Source organism: Corvus brachyrhynchos, unplaced genomic scaffold (assembly GCF_000691975.1).
Source record: "Corvus brachyrhynchos isolate BGI_N302 unplaced genomic scaffold, ASM69197v1 scaffold164, whole genome shotgun sequence".
Lineage (NCBI taxonomy): Eukaryota > Metazoa > Chordata > Aves > Passeriformes > Corvidae > Corvus > Corvus brachyrhynchos.
This window is the reverse complement of record NW_008237426.1, coordinates 223,806-239,382: the sequence shown is the minus strand read 5'-3', so window position 1 is coordinate 239,382 and position 15,577 is coordinate 223,806. Positions and strand designations below refer to the sequence as shown.

Here is a 15,577-nt window from a genome sequence, read left to right as displayed (position 1 = left end):
CGGAACGGAGCCGCGGCTCACCCGCACCCGAGAGAGCGCCCCACGCACCCAACACCCGCATCCAGCTCCACACCCCCATCCAGCCGCCGCCCCACGTCCAACAAAGCACCCCCTCCAACCAACACCCCACTATCGACAAATCACCCATCCAACTGAAACACCACATGCAAGCGATGCCCCACCCAACCAAAAGCTATCCAACTAATGCCCAATTCCATCGATGTCTCTTCCATCAGTGCCCCATCCAGTGAACACCCCATTTGGCCAACACCCATTGAACCAAACCCTTATCCAACCAACACCCGACACCCATCCACCTGACACCCCGTTCACCCAACATCTCATCTAATCTACACCCCCATCTGACACCCCACCCACCCAATTCCCCATCCTACCGACACACCACATCCAACCAACACCTCACATCCGAACTCTACTCATCCAACAAACACACGATCCCACATCCAGACAGCCCAAACGGGCTGCATCCAAGCACCGCAAGACCAGATGGTGACAAGCCCAAGCAAGGAGATAAATAGTTCTTAAATTATTTAAACATTGTCAGAGTAAACAATAACGAGTGGAGTTCTGGCTCAACAGAATGAAAAAAATAATGGTATAGAAGGTAATTATATTACACAAAGCATGGGTATGACAGGAAATGAGGGAGGAAAGAGAGAGTCAATGTGACTACATGGAAAGAAACATCTCCTAAAGGATGGGTAACGCTGAGCCGCAGCAGGAGAGGAGTTACGGAGCTACTGACGGAGCGCCAGCCCCTGCCGCGCCACAGGACGGTGCCTCCCACCGGTTTCAACGCCTCTGTGGGCTGTGCTCTGCTCCCCTCCCCTCAAAACGAGCTCTCAGGGAGCCCTGGCACTGACACATCAGGAGTTCCAGAATAATTTCACTCCAGTTGACCCCACTGATGAGATGGGGGATGTTATCCCTTTCTGGCGATGGTGCCAATCTGAGCTTCCCACTGGGATGAGCCACTGAGCGCCGGGCCTGGCAGCACCCACCCCGGAATGGCTTCCAGCAGCGCAGCTCCACAGACAGATGGCCAACATGTCCCGGAGGGAACCAGGCCCTCCTAAACACGGTACTCACCAGGAGGACTGGGGCTACAAAATCCTCTTTTGAGGATGATTCAGGTCCAAGACATTTCATTATACTGTGTTTTGGAAAAGAATGTTGTTATTTGGGCAACTAAAGAATAATCAGCACAACTTACAGCTCAAACCCATCCCGTGTAACGCAGATCCCGGATCAGCCAGCACAACCCTGACAAGTGCGTTTGGCCGAGCCAGTGTTATGAGTTAAAATGAGTAACACAAAGGCAGGATGGGGAGAGAAAAAAGAAGCCATAAATAGAAGGAGAAAGAAAGGGAGATTGGGAAGGCAAGGCTGGGGCTCTGGGCAGAGGCTGAGGCAGTGCACACTCGAAGGAGGAGAGCTCGTCTGAAGGAAACTACAGCTGCAAAGTGCTCCTGGATCCTCAGGATTTGGCCAAGCTCCACCGAGGATTCTGGCCCTGCTTTCCCTTTTCACCTCTCTGGGCTGGCAGAGAGTTAGTGCTTAGGATGCAATGGCAGGGTTGGTTTTGTTTTTTTGTGTTTTGAATTTCCCTTACAAATAGGAGTTAACGGAAAGCAATGTCCATCCCAAGAAATCAACAGAATATTTCAAAGATTTGCCCCATCCCCACCCTGTAGTTTGAGTAGAAACCCCCTAACAAAAAACTCCCAACCAACCAAAAGGGCTTTTTTTTTCTTGTTTTTAAGTCTTAAGAGACTTTGAGTGATTGTTCTGTGAGGTGCTGTTGGGGCCTTCTACGCCACATGTCTGACTGTGCTCACAAAGAGCTGAGTCACTTTTGCACTCTTTGTATTTGTTTTCCTCTTCCACCGAAGTGTTCAACTCGCCATTGTAGTCCTTGTGTCCATTCTCACCCATCTCCATTTGTAACTTCTGCCTTTCATCTTCCTCCTCCTCCTCCTCCTCTTCCTCCTCATCCTCCTCATCTTTGACTTTATGAACAATGAAGAGGTGTCTGTTCAGAGAGATGTGGGAGGTGTAGCACAGGCCGCAGAACAAGCACTGGAAGGTGGAGCTGTCGGTCTTGTGCCGAGGTATGTGTTCCTGGAACTCAGGCTGCATGTCCGTCTCAAAGCCGCACTTTGCGCATTTCCACGGCGCTTTCAGTTTTTTGGCTGGCGGCGCATCCAAACCTGCAGTGCTCTCTCCCTGACCCAGCTCATCCAGTGCCATCCTCTTTGGAGACTTTGCCTTAAAAAAAATAAGATTAAAAAGTTACTTTGTCATTTGAACCCACGGAAGAGTAAGTGCTAAAATCCACATGCATGTCTGAAGATGCCTGAGGGTGAAGTCATGCCTAGGGATTCCTGGTGCATTCCCTTCCCTACCCATACCCAAACACCTCACCCGGTGCACAGGATTTCAACTGCTGTCCTGCAACGCTGGGAGATGCTGGCTGGGCAGAAACATGATGGGGAAATAGTTTAGAATCACGGCATCATGAAATGGTTTGGGTTGGAAAAACTTTCAAGCCCTTCCAGTTCCACACCCTACCTTCCACTATCCCAGGTGGCTCCAAGCCCTGACCTGGTGCTGGACACTTCCAGGGATGGGGCAGCCACAACCTCTCTGGGTAAAAATTTGGTTTGGTGTGGGAACAAGTTAGACTTGGTGTGGGAAGGAGGAGCCCACAGAAGAGGGACGGCTGGGGGACACAGGGGTCGTCATCAGCCCAGACAACACTTCTCAGATTTAACTCTGAACAGCCTCCCCTCCACTCAGACTTTGTCTTAGTGGCATCCCCCAGTAACTCATCCCCTCTTAGAATCCTCCAGTTTCTTCTCCCATGAGGATGGCTTGCTTGAATATGTCCCTGTGGTAATATGCAAAATGTGTATTTTTAAAATAAATGGAGCAAAGAAGCCCAAACAGCCAACCCTCCACTCCAATCCAAAACAAAATCAGTAGAACAGTTACATACACTATACAAAATTATACATTCCTATTTAAGAAAATGCAGTTCTCATAGGTTCTCATCTAGCAAGTATTTTAAAACAGAAAATAAATCTTTTATAACTAGCAGAAAAAATAAGGGAGAAAGAAGAAAAATGTGCCATGGTCATGAACGGGGTACCAGGGGAAAACAAGGGTAATAACAAACTTAAATTACAAAGTAGACTGAATAAACACCAGTAAAACACAGCAAGCAAATCTTGAGAAATGCAAGATATGTTGTCCTGGTGCAGCTCAGCTGCGCTCACACTGCTGACCCTGACTCTGCCAGAGGGAATCAGGCTGGATGGAACTGAGTGAGGGAAGGAAATCTGCCCTATGGATGGGAGGGCTTGACTGGCACAAGGCCACGGCTTGATGTAACACCCCAAATGAACAGCTACTGGCCAGGTACATTTAATTGCACATTTAATTTTCCATGAAAATAGGTATCAGTTACTTCTGCTCTGTCTCTCTCTGGAGCTTTCGCTTTGGCCATCTGGGATAAGTCTGGGTTTTTGATGCCGTGCATGAGGCTGATGTGGTTCTCCAGCATGAATGGCTGAGGAAATGTCTGATTTTCATCTGTGCAGTACCTTGGAAATAAAAAAAAGAAGACAATTTATTAGAGGACCTGCTCGTTGTACTGTGCCAAACCAAGAGCTGTCATTGGAGACAGACTCTGGTGAGTAATATACCATTAGATTACCAAAATACACAGCAAAGCATCATTTTAATAATAAAACATTACCCCCAAGAGAAATCTAGAACAGTTTGGAGCTTGTCACAGTGCTCATGAATGAGACTAGGGCATGTCTTCTTTACAGTGCTAAATAAATGTAGGGACTAGTGGGGGTCAGGCCCCCTGTGACAAGTGCCAGAGGATAAATGATCAGGATGGAAAACATACAGGAGAAAATCAGACTCTGACATGAGAGACCTACACAGAGGGAGCTGCTGACTCAAGTGACACCGAGGAGGCCTGTGGCACAACGCAGTCCTGCACTCAGCACTCCCAAGCACCAGGGAGAACCAGCATCCTATCCACCAGAAGGTACCAAAACACAGCTAAAATTCTTACTGAACTGCTGAAATTCCAACTTTCATACCAACAACCTAGGCAGAAGCACTCATGAACATGACACTTATATGTAACTCTTCATGCTCCAACCTGGCACAACTCCAGAGCTGCCACAGAGCTGGCTGACATCTCAAAAGGAGCTGTGAAGGGGATGCGCCGTCTGTACCTTTGCTCCTGGGTGACTGAGATCTACTGGAATAAGTGCCAGGCCTTGCAGACATCTAAACCAGCCCCCCTGAAGTGCACAGAGAAAGCCAAAACTGAGTATCTGTGCTGTTCTGGTGCCTGCCAGCACAGCACAGTGAAGGTCCATCAGCTACACGTGGACCTGAGCAAGGACAAGTGACACCAGAGTCCCCTGAAGTGCCCTAATTGCATCTGAGACAGAAGCAACACGGGATTAAGGGCAACAGAGAGGAGCTGAAGTGTCTCTGGGTAACAAAGACATCTTCTGAAAGCACAGAAGAAGATTCCTACTGATCTTCCAGTAACTAGAGGGAAATTAAATAACAGTGAGCAATGATGTGAAAATGCAGACGTGCTCATTGAGTACTTCTGGGTTTTAACAGGAATTGCTCAGAGGATAAATCAATATTTAATGATGATGGAATTTTTCTCCCTTGTGGAGAAAAGCTGAGAGGTTATTAAGTGGTATTTATCAAAAATAAACATGTTGAAAATCAAGTGTTTCAGACAGTTTGTATTTAAGACTTGGAAAAGAAGAACAAGATCTTACAACAATAACCAAGTGAATTATGAAAGAAAATACAAAATACATCACAGTATTTTGCAATTTGCCCTTATTTAGAATTCTTTTCATGTGAGCAGGGAAAGATGCTTTTCTAACCTGAATTACTCCAGTGACAAGCATGGCAGGAGAGTGTTCAAGCAAGTCCTCTAGCACTGGTTTCTCCCTACAAATTTATCCAAAGCCAGAGACCTAAGCAGGGCAGGGGGAGAAAGGGGAAATCACAGCTGGGAACGTTAGAAGCCAGAGGGAGGTCACCTACAAGCAAGCATGCTGGAGTCACAAAAATAGTCAGTAATCAGATCCATGACAGATTTTATTCATATTCCACATGGAAACCCAGGAGAAGAGGGTGACATGAAGTTAAGACACCAAAAGCCCTGAAGAGAATAACAGGTGAGAGTGATACAAAATGCCAAACAGGAAGAAGGAAAAGAGACACCAGAAGCAGAAGAAACAAGGAGCAGCGGACATGTGATGCCTTACAGAGTGCTGAAAAGAGTCAGGGAGGAATTCAGAGACCGGATGGTAAGATTTTTAGAACAGCACTCTGGACAAGCTAAGAGGGATCAAATGGAACACAGGACAAGAGACATCAGATCCAAACAAAGAGCAGCTCTTGGAGATGCTGGCACAGTATTCCAAGGAAAAGGTTTCATCTGCAGAGTGCTGCAATTTCAGTAAGTCTGCCACTACAATGACTGAAGAGAGCACAACCACTGTGCAATTAAGACTTCATCAACAGAGTTTGAGAAGGAGCAACTACAAGCTGGAGAATTAAATGCAACCACAATTCCCTTGCTTTTCTAGGTGTGTCTTCTCTGCTGGCATGATCATGGCCCCTTGGGTGAACGAGTGGATCCACAGTTGTGTGTTGTTCTGAAAAGTAACAAGATAATGCACAGCAGGCTGGCATATCCTAGGCTGTCAGGAATTCCCACACACAAATCCTTCTTCCCAGTAACATCTTATGCTCATTTTGATCCTGAAACATTTCACTTTAAAAACAACTGATCCAGATAGAACAGATTTACACAGATCAGGTGAATGTACACCAAAGACTATCACCCATGAACTTCAAGCTGAATGAAGCACAATGGGAGCACCCATTTCATCTCCTCCAGACGTTCCAGGTCAGAGCAGTTATAAGAAATGGAAAGTTTAGAAGTCCTGGATGAAAAAATGTTTCAGGAATGTATTCCCAGTGGTAATGCCTATGCTGCATCCATTTACTAAAAGCTATTGTGGCTCACTAGATAGCCCAAAAAAATACAGTACTTGAGGAATGTACTTGTACTCTTCAGATGAGGTTTTAGCAACTTGAGTGCAGTGAAGTGACAACAAATGTCAGAAACTCTTGCATTAAACCAAAATTTTAGATAAATTTGAAATATCCCCCAACCTACATCACTGCAAACTTCTTTTTCAATCCAAATGTGCTTTAATCCCGTCTCAAAAGGATGTCTCGGAATGAGACAGGAAGGAATGTTGCATGGTTGCTCAGCATACAACTTTCTCTGTAGCAGTTAGAGGCAGATTCATAAGCATTGGGCTTTGTCCTGAACTGAGATTGTATCCACAGTTAAAACATGTTCACCAGCAATGATTTTCATTCACCACTGATTTACATAACTGGTCTGAAGTCTTCAGATCCATTTTCCAACTTTGAGGCGTGACTTCCCAAGCAATTCCAGCAAGATTAATTCTCCATTGCCCTGCAGCCTGTGCAGTCAGTTCTGCCCTTGCAAAGCCACCGCAAGACCTGGTTCATTAGGATTTTACACACCTTTTGCACCCAAGGAGAAGGCACAAGAGTGATGCATAACCACACCAACCACAAAGCAGTGAAAGACTGGCCCAGTATTTTATTGGCTGTTTCACAACGATGCACAAAGTAAATCTCATTTTGCACCTGCAGATCTCAAATCACACCTTCCCTTAAGTTTCCAAAGGACATTCACTGAGCAGTCAAAAGCAAGGTCTTATTTTAGCCACTAAGTCTCTTATGTTTAACACATTCCTCTCCTCACTTTCACTCAGTAACTTACAGACTGGAGTAGACAGGAGCAGCAGACACAAGCTGTTAAAACTTCCAAACTTGAAGGATTAGACTGCTGCTGAAAAGCAGTTTGCAAAGTGGCCTTGGGTACGTACCAGCAAGTGTAGACTTTCTTTGCTGTGTCGTGGTTATTGCGGATGTGTCTGCGCAGGCTGTTGGAGGCATTGAACGAGCGCTCGCACTGGCGACAGGGGTATCTCTTCACGGACTGGCAGGAAAAGAGGAACAGCTTTGAACAGCAGGGACAGGGAAGGCACTGACTGGATTCTAATTCCCATGCTCTTCACCTGGACATTACTTCTCAGATGCAAAAAAATCCCTTCCATAATACGTAATTCCACTGATAGAGATCACTGAGATTTTGAGATCCCACTTCGATTCAGCGCAACAGCTGGGTAATACCAGCACTGATCTTATAAAACCAGGACTACTTAAAGCACATGCTTGATTTTATTGATTTTTTTTATTAGGAATTGCATATATGCTTCTCCTGTGGGTTCATTTCACTGCTGGACCCCGTGCAGAATTCACTCAGTGGAAGGTCCCTTTGGCCCCAGAAGGCAGCAAGACCCCAGGGAAGTAAAAATCCACTTACCCTTCTCACTCCTCATAATTCAGCACAAGAAAAGGCCCATCTGCTAAAAAGCATCACACGGGCCCTCCTGTTATCCATGTATGATATCTACATCCCCCTACAAAAGTCTGCCCAGCCTGTTACAGCCTCCTCCAAAATTTTCCTACAGCCCTTCGTATAACCTGCATGCACATTCCAGTTAAAGTCTTAGACTTGTTTAATTATTATGTGTATGTATTAAACTGAAATATTTGCCCAATTTCCTACTTCTGTGGAATTCAAATGAGAAAAATCAGCATTCTCAGTCTGCCCTCATCTTCTTCTCCTGAAGTGAGGACATGATCAAGTGGGACACCCCAGCCCACCCCAAATCAAGTTAGAAGGACTCAAACACCATGATCCCAATTCCCATTCATGGCTGGGTGACTCAGGGTATCAAACAAGAAGCCCTGATGCCAAAGTACTGAGAAATCTGGCTGCACACAGCATCTTGGCCCATGTTCTGCCAGCGACAAGGATTAGCTTGACAGAAGTAGGTCAAGGCAATGCAAAGCTTGAGCTGGATGAAACCCACAAAAAATTGAGATTTGCAGCTCTTGTACCGACAGCCCTGCAAAGGGGCCTAGAATGCAGGAGCCTGGTGCTCTTCCCCAGTTCCCTAGCTCAAGTGTTTCATCCAAGTCCTTACCCTTCCATGATTTCTCTTCATGTGGGACACATAGGTTTCCCGATCAGGGATCCACTGTGAACATTCCTTGCAAGTCCAACCAGTTCTTCTCAGTCTGGACTTGGATTCAGGATTGTGTCCTTCCACCCTCATGTCTTTCCTCATCAGAGGAGAGTGAGAAGTCCCGTTGGCTACCAAAAGCTCCTTTGGTGAGGTATGAACCTGGTTCCTTGAAGCCTTCTCAGACTTGTGCTGGAAGTTTGAGAGCTCTTCAGGATTTTGGGGGACTCCATGAACACCCTGTATAACAGTAATAGTGGAAATGCACATAACATTTACATACAATTCATATTTCACACCCTTATTTATTAAGGAACACTATTTACTATTTCAATACCTAATTTAAATCCCCACTGGCCAAACAATGCGTTGTTGTCTTGCTCCTGCATGTTTTCCCATTTCTCCTAGAAGCTGCTGCAGTGCTTTCCCTGACAAGAGATTTTCCCAAGAAACATGAAGCTTCTGTTTCTGTTTCCTACATGACAACAGCCGCTCCTTGGTGCTGCCTGTTTAGCATTTTGGATAAGGCCTGGGAACTCTGGTTAAACAGGGAAGATGTAATGGAAGAGAAATTTTAATTGTCATTATTTCAAGAGCCTAAGCTCTAAAAACACAGAGCTTTGGTAAGCTCTGAATGAAATGTTTGCTGGTATCCTGGGGGCTCCAAAGCTGCTTAATCTTTGCTCAAGGGATTGGAAGAGAAAATGTTTTAAGTTTCTCCAAGTCTATTTCCTTCAATTCCTCTCCATCTATTGATATTTACATTTTTCACTGTTCAAAACTTTGCTCCTGACATAGAAGACCAAGCATAAAGCCAGGAACCAGCCTTATAAGGAATATGGCTCCAGGCTCTTCGGTTATTCAACACGCCAAAATCCAAAGTCCACCAAAAAGTTATTTTAACAAAGAAAATCGAACAGAAGGAAAATAATCTAAAAATGAAGAGCTGTGGGAAAGCAAAAGCAAGTAAAACAGCAACATACCAAAGAAACCTCAAGAAACTCCCATTAGGAACATCGACAGTTCATCCACACAAAAGGCTAATTTAGAGGTTTAACTGTGCACAGTAATTAATAACGGGTAAAGTTTCAACACACAAAAGCCCCAGGCATTTGGAAGTCTTTCTGTGGGTTAGACACCAAACAAATCTCCAAACACAAGGTCTCAGCTGAGAAGTCTGTGTGCTTTGCACCTGGCCCAGCTGATGACCACAGAAGCCACAGCACTGCCACCTCCTCAGGAACACAGACACATCACCTTTCTCCCCACCTGGAAATCTCTGGAGTGTTTCAGTGCCCATTACTCCACTGTTACACCACCGGGGTAAAACAAATGAGGATTATGGAAAAATGAAGTGATTTCTCTGCAGAATCAATACCAGTGAGCAGAGCTAACTCCTGCTTTAAAGCCAAGGAAGATGAGGAGGCACATGGATTCTTTATTTTGTTTGTAGGCACATGCTAGACAGCCCTTCCTAAAAACTCTACTGCATGAAGGTGACTGCAGAGGAGATGGGGGGGTGCAATTACTACCCTGCCACAGCCAAAAAGCCTTCAATTACCTCAGAGGTTAAGAGACAAAGCTTTGTGGTGAAGATCTCGGGGCGCTGGTGTACAAACTGCTGCAGGCAGGTTCCTGGGGTGGGATCTGACAGTGAACCACAAGGTGTGTATCTCAGCTCCAGCTTTTTAGCACTGGGGATGAACACCTCTTTGAAGGTCCCAGCCTTAATCTCAACTTTATTTTCCTAGCTATAATGCACCAATATTAGTAATCATTGACTTCACAGGAGGGCTTCAAATTGTAATTCATTACTGCATGCAAAGCACTTCCAGATTTCCAAGTTAAAGACATGGGGGAGAGAGCAAAGAAGGAGTTTTGAATGGGTTTTGCTTTCAGGAATGAGCTAACAAATCTTCTGGCTTTTGCAGTGTAAGTATAAAAAAAATAAAGTCACTGATTAAAAAAAAAAAGAATCCTTTTTTTTTTCCTAATCAAAGGGAAAGAAGACTGCAAGCTCCTTCTTCAGAATGCCACTGAGAAATCTTCCAACAGGATTTCCATGGAGTGTTGTTGAACACTGAACTTAAAAATATCCTGAGCAAGATTACAGAAAAATGTGGCACTTTTACATGGATGGGGTAATCAGACCTGTAAGGCTGGCACCTCCAGGGTAAGCACTTCTGCCTTTGCCAGTCCCCTCGTGCAGTCCGGTGTGGTTCAGAGCAGCACGGAATCAGGCTGTTAAATGCCATGTGACCTCCCTCTGGGGCAGCTGCAAAGGGGCCAAAGCTCTTCAGGTGAGCACCCAAAATGGTAGATGCAGCTTTCACTATATAAATTCAGTAACACTGTGGGCAGAGATTAATTGTTCCTGTCTCCCAACCAAAGATAAAGCTGCCACATGAATTTAATTACTTTCTTTCAGTTTAAGAGGCTGGGGACTCCCCATCCCTGGAAGTGTTCAAGGCCACATTGGACATGGCCTGGAGCAACCTGGGATAGAGGAAGGTGTCCCTGCAGGGGGTAGAATGAAATGGGCTTTAAGGTCCCTTCCAACCCAAACCAGTCTGTGTTTCTGTGGTTCTAGGAAAACAGAAGAGCTAAAAAATCAAACAGATTTACCTGTAAAAACAAGTTTTTGTCATACAGCTAAAATGCATCTAGATGAGAGGAACTGCCTGCATTAAGCCAACTAACACAAACCACTCCACTGACATTTCCAGATCCTGTAAATCACTGTAGTGTATATTTTCCACTAAGATATTCCTCAAGAATCTTCCACTTCTTCAACCACTTGCCTCACATGGTTGATGTAAATTCTCTGTGAACTCAAAACACAGGATCTTGCACCAGTAAGGGAGGGAGTCACCTACCTTAACGTGCTGCATTAGCTGCTGCTTCTGCATATACACCAGCTGACACTGTGGGCACTTAAACACTCCCACTAACAACTTGCTGGTGTTCTGCAGGAAGTGCTCTTGGAGCAGCTTCTTCTTGTTAAAGACCATCTCGCAAGAGCATTTGTAGATCACCCTGAAACAATTAAAGAAAGTAAATTCAGTCTCTCTGCCTCAAGACAATGGAAAAAGTTATCTCAGCAACTCCAGAAAGGGATGGACTTCTGAGGAGGGCTGTGCTCTCCATGTATTGTCAACACACACCCACGTGGGCAGTTGAACCACTAACTCAACTGGGAAGAACAACAGAATGCCTCAGGCACATACCACAGCTTGCTAAAAATAAGTTTACTTCTATGCATATGCATAACTCCAGTGTGTGTGAGCACAGATGGGAGCAAACACAAAGCATACCAGCCAGCTACACACTGCTTTCAATCCCACCTTTCCATAGTTCCTCCCTTAAAGCACAGATTTTTGGCACCAGCTCAAGCCTTGGAGGGAAAAGCTACAGAGTGGAAAAATCAGGAGGCTTCTCTCTAGTGATTTTTGGGGGCAACACTGCCTGGGATAACTCTCCTCTTCCCTTTGAGTGCCAGATGCAGCAGCTGCCCTGGAGCCATCTACCCAGAGGTGCCACTGTGGGCCTGCTGGACAAAGAGGTGACAATTAAGTTCCTTTTATGGATGTTTAGTTCTTCCCTGCCCAAAGTCCTCTCCTACCCAGGAGACTGTGTTTGTACCAAGGATAGCATGCTCTGGTTTGGAGCAGACCCCTGCTGGCAGACAAAGCAATGGATCATCTTATACAAGGACAGAAGCCAAAACCAGAAAAAAACCTGAGTGAAAGGGGGAATCTTGGAGCCACCCAGCGAAGGAGAAGAAGAGATAAAGCCAAAACACTTACTGAGTAGTCTTGTGAGGCTCTGTTGGGTGCTGGCTGGCCATGTGAGCCATGGTGCTGTCGGCAGACTTGAAGGCCTTCGGGCAAAAAGAACACTTGTGGAAGACTTCGCAGTGTTTCTCATGGATGTGCACTTTGAGCATGGCGAGGGTCATGAAGACAACTCCACAATGGATGCACCTGGGGAGGGATGACAAAGAGCTGAGTTACAGCCACAGCATCGCTTCCATCACACCCCTGGAACGGCACAGATGGAAGGACCAGGCTGCAGTGGGTCCTTGGTTCAATCAGTTCAATCTCTTCCATATTAATGTAGAAGAGTCAAGGAGGAATAAGATACAGGAATTTGGGGCAAAACTCACAGCTAAATGTTAGCAACAAGCAAACAAGACCTATAAAAGAAACCTTCAGAGACTAAAACAACCCAAAAAGAATAAAGATGTGGTTCAACAGAATGCCAGCCCTGTACCTGTGAAAGCCAATTCCAGCACAGGCACAAGTGAAGGACTAAAGTAAAAGTACCTGATGAGATCTCCCTGTGGCAGAAAGCAGCACAAATACCAGTTAGTCCCCAGTACAAAATAAAGAGCACGAATATCCAGTCAGAAATCTTCAGCAACTGCTACTCCACTGAGCTCCAGAAAATCGCAACAGCAACAGCAAAGATACTGAAAACAGCAACAGAAACACCCGAGGAACTGATAAAGCTCATTAAAATCATTAAGATGCAGATGCTGCCTGGAAAGTGCTTGTTTGGAAGGGCTGCCTGGGTGCTCAGGGAAGAGAGAGAGAAAGGAGAAAAGGATTCTTCTCGGCAGCTGAAAACAAGGCCAAGAGGAGAGCAGGGCCACCCCTCTGGTCCCAGCCCACCTCTCCTCCAGACACACACCTGATATTCCCACAAGATGGCAACAACCAGCAACCTTACTTCATTTAACACTCCTCCCCAGATCTACCTGCTGTGCTCTGAGAGATGCCATGCTCCAACTTAGAAGGGCATGTGAGGATGCAGCCACCTGCCCTCACCTGCCTCGAGCAGAGCAGCTGCAGGGTTTGCCATCCCATAGGTGCACCTCTGCTGATCTGGGACCAGAACAGCCTCTCCCAAGGGTATTCCATCAAAATGACACCAGTGGAACTCTGCTTAAGCCAGCACTGCACGTACAGATGCTAGAGCAGGCGAGCCCAGCCTGCCAATGCAAGGGCCAACCTTGTGCCTGTGGGATGTGAGATGCACAAGGGACAAGCTCCTCACCTTATGAACAGGTTCTCCCTTCATTCTGAGGGCCGTGTGTGCCCACGGCGCGTTCGGGGCCGCGCGCTCGGCGCTGCTGCTGCAGATGGACCCCAGCTATCGCGCACTGGAGCAGCTCCAAGCCCGTATCAAAAACAAACAAGCTGCTGGAATACCCTTCCCTCCGAACCAGCCTCCCAACAGCGTTTAGGAAACAAGCCCAGGCTTTGAAGTTACACTTCAAAAGATCATTAGGCAGAAGCCAGCCTAAAGGAGCCAAACCCTCTCCCCCAGACTTTTAAGAAAACACAGAACTGCTGTTTTCTTAAATTTCGAAAGTGAAGCAGTGACAGAAGCTGGTGTCACCTTTGGGGAAGCATGAAAACATTCTGCTGGGGTAGCTCTGCCTTCAAGCCTGATCCTCAAGCACATGAGACAGGGGGAGAGAGGCAATTCTAGTACAGTAAGACCAGGAACCACATTATTATGGAAGAATAAATTCCCCAAGTATAAATGGAAGAACAAATACTAATCCTGGCAGTAAGGAATGACTGGTACATCCAGGAATATCCAATGGGCTTTCTCCACAAACACTCCCAGAACTAACAAGAGATGGTTCTGCCTGACACTTGATCTTGGGAAGTACTTCATTAAGAATGAGGATCAAAACAAGCACTAACTCGGGTCAAATGATCACAGGTTAATTTAATTTACAGTAAATGGAAGTCTAAGCAACAGCCACTTTGTAATTAAGAATCCCAGTGCCAGAAGGACAAGGTCTGATAAACTAATTAGCTGAACAAAGTGGATGGAGATGTCAAGAGGCTTGCCATGTAATTCTTGCAAATTACAAATTCCACTATCATCCCCAGCACTCTTGGATCCCTCAGGGCAAGGAGGGGTGGCTAGAAGTCCTGGAAAGCATCCTGTGAGAGGAGATAACAGCTACAAGATGTTGTCTTAACCCTCTGAATGTTTCCTATGCCATCACCTTCCAGCCTCTCAATTCTCTAAATGGCACCAAGCAGAAAAATGAGCCCCAAATTGGTGGGGACAGCTGGAAGGGGCTTGGAAAAAGTGGGCAAGGTGACACTTGGAGCCAAGAAGAAAGGAGCATTAAGAACAATCTTGCTGAGTTTCATTTCTAACTGTAGAAGACTATTCTCATTTTCAGTGCAATCACTAGCCATGACTCAACTCCAAATAAAACAACCATACCCCAAATTTAATTGAAAGCATTGGGGTATTAGCAGAAAAGGAGACAGAATAAGCACTTATCACAAGACCAAAACCAAATCTATGCTCCAGAAAATCAAGAAAAACAGGAACATAAAGAGAAGCAGCAAGAGTCATGCTCATCCTGGGGGGATTCAAAGAGTTCCTCAGCTTTTTGGCTCTGCAAGTAAGAAACGTGAAAAAAAAGATTAAAGTCACTCTGTGACTACAGGGCAGGTGCCACAGATTATCTAGATATGGCTCTGCAACCAAAATTTATCTCTTCTGTTTTCAACAATGTCAGTGACATCAGCCCTGCAGCAGAGACAGGCAGGATAACAAGGATGGCACAGCCAGACATTCACCTGTCTAGTGGACTCAGCTTTCACAGATGAGCTTCAGCAGATGTGAATTAGAGGAGCAGTTAAAGAAATTCAGCTTTTAGAGAAGCTGGGTAAAGCTAAAAAACCCATAAGTATAATTTGTGAGCTTTGCCTTTGTTTAGATCTTCATTAATGTCCCTGGCACAGCAAGCAGGTATCTGCTAACGACATCTGTAGACAGACAGAAGTTCTCATTGCTGATTCCCAGGTGCCACTGAAGTCCCAAGAACTACACCAAACCCAAGTTAATTTTCTGACATCTACTCCATTCCCATTTTTCCATCTCAGGGAAAACATTTTTCCTCCAGCCTTCCTCCTTCCCGGATTAATTAATTTTCAAACAGCCCCAGTGTCACAGCCATTTAATATGTGATGGAATTAATTCTTTGTTGTGGGCTGGGTCTCCTCAAATCAGATCCCACATTAAAAAACCTTATCTGTATATAATTAAACTCAGAATCAGTTTGTTATGTGCCTCTTGTCTTCACGGTTGAAAGAAAAAGCCCTTGAAAACCTCGGTGTGATTCAGACCAAACCACACAGCAGAGCTTCCTGAATCTGCAGACATCTTAAAAGAACAGCTCCAAGAACAGAAATTGCCCTGTTTGTTTGAAATCTCAGAGTATTTAATGGCAACCAAGAGAAAAAACAGAACTTAAAGCAAACTCAAAAGATACCCAGTCTCATGTCCCAAGCAAATCATCATGTGTTTAAAGCTGTGCT

The 15,577-nt window shown here is 45.4% G+C and overlaps 1 protein-coding gene across 1 annotated transcript in view; it reads right to left on the bottom strand.

Annotated features, from left to right (window-relative positions):
• Nucleotides 1-524: 524 nt before the first annotated feature.
• Nucleotides 525-15,577, bottom strand: part of ZNF592 (zinc finger protein 592) — a 32,153-nt gene continuing 17,100 nt past the window's right edge. Inside the window, exons 3-8 of the mRNA XM_008631247.2 lie at nt 12,026-12,202; nt 11,096-11,255; nt 8,181-8,459; nt 7,014-7,126; nt 3,491-3,626; nt 525-2,289 (exon numbers count right to left, since the gene is read on the bottom strand). Coding sequence (XP_008629469.1) covers nt 1,780-2,289; nt 3,491-3,626; nt 7,014-7,126; nt 8,181-8,459; nt 11,096-11,255; nt 12,026-12,202 — 1,375 coding nt within the window. The 3' untranslated portion in view covers nt 525-1,779. The remainder of the gene's footprint in view (nt 2,290-3,490; nt 3,627-7,013; nt 7,127-8,180; nt 8,460-11,095; nt 11,256-12,025; nt 12,203-15,577) is intronic.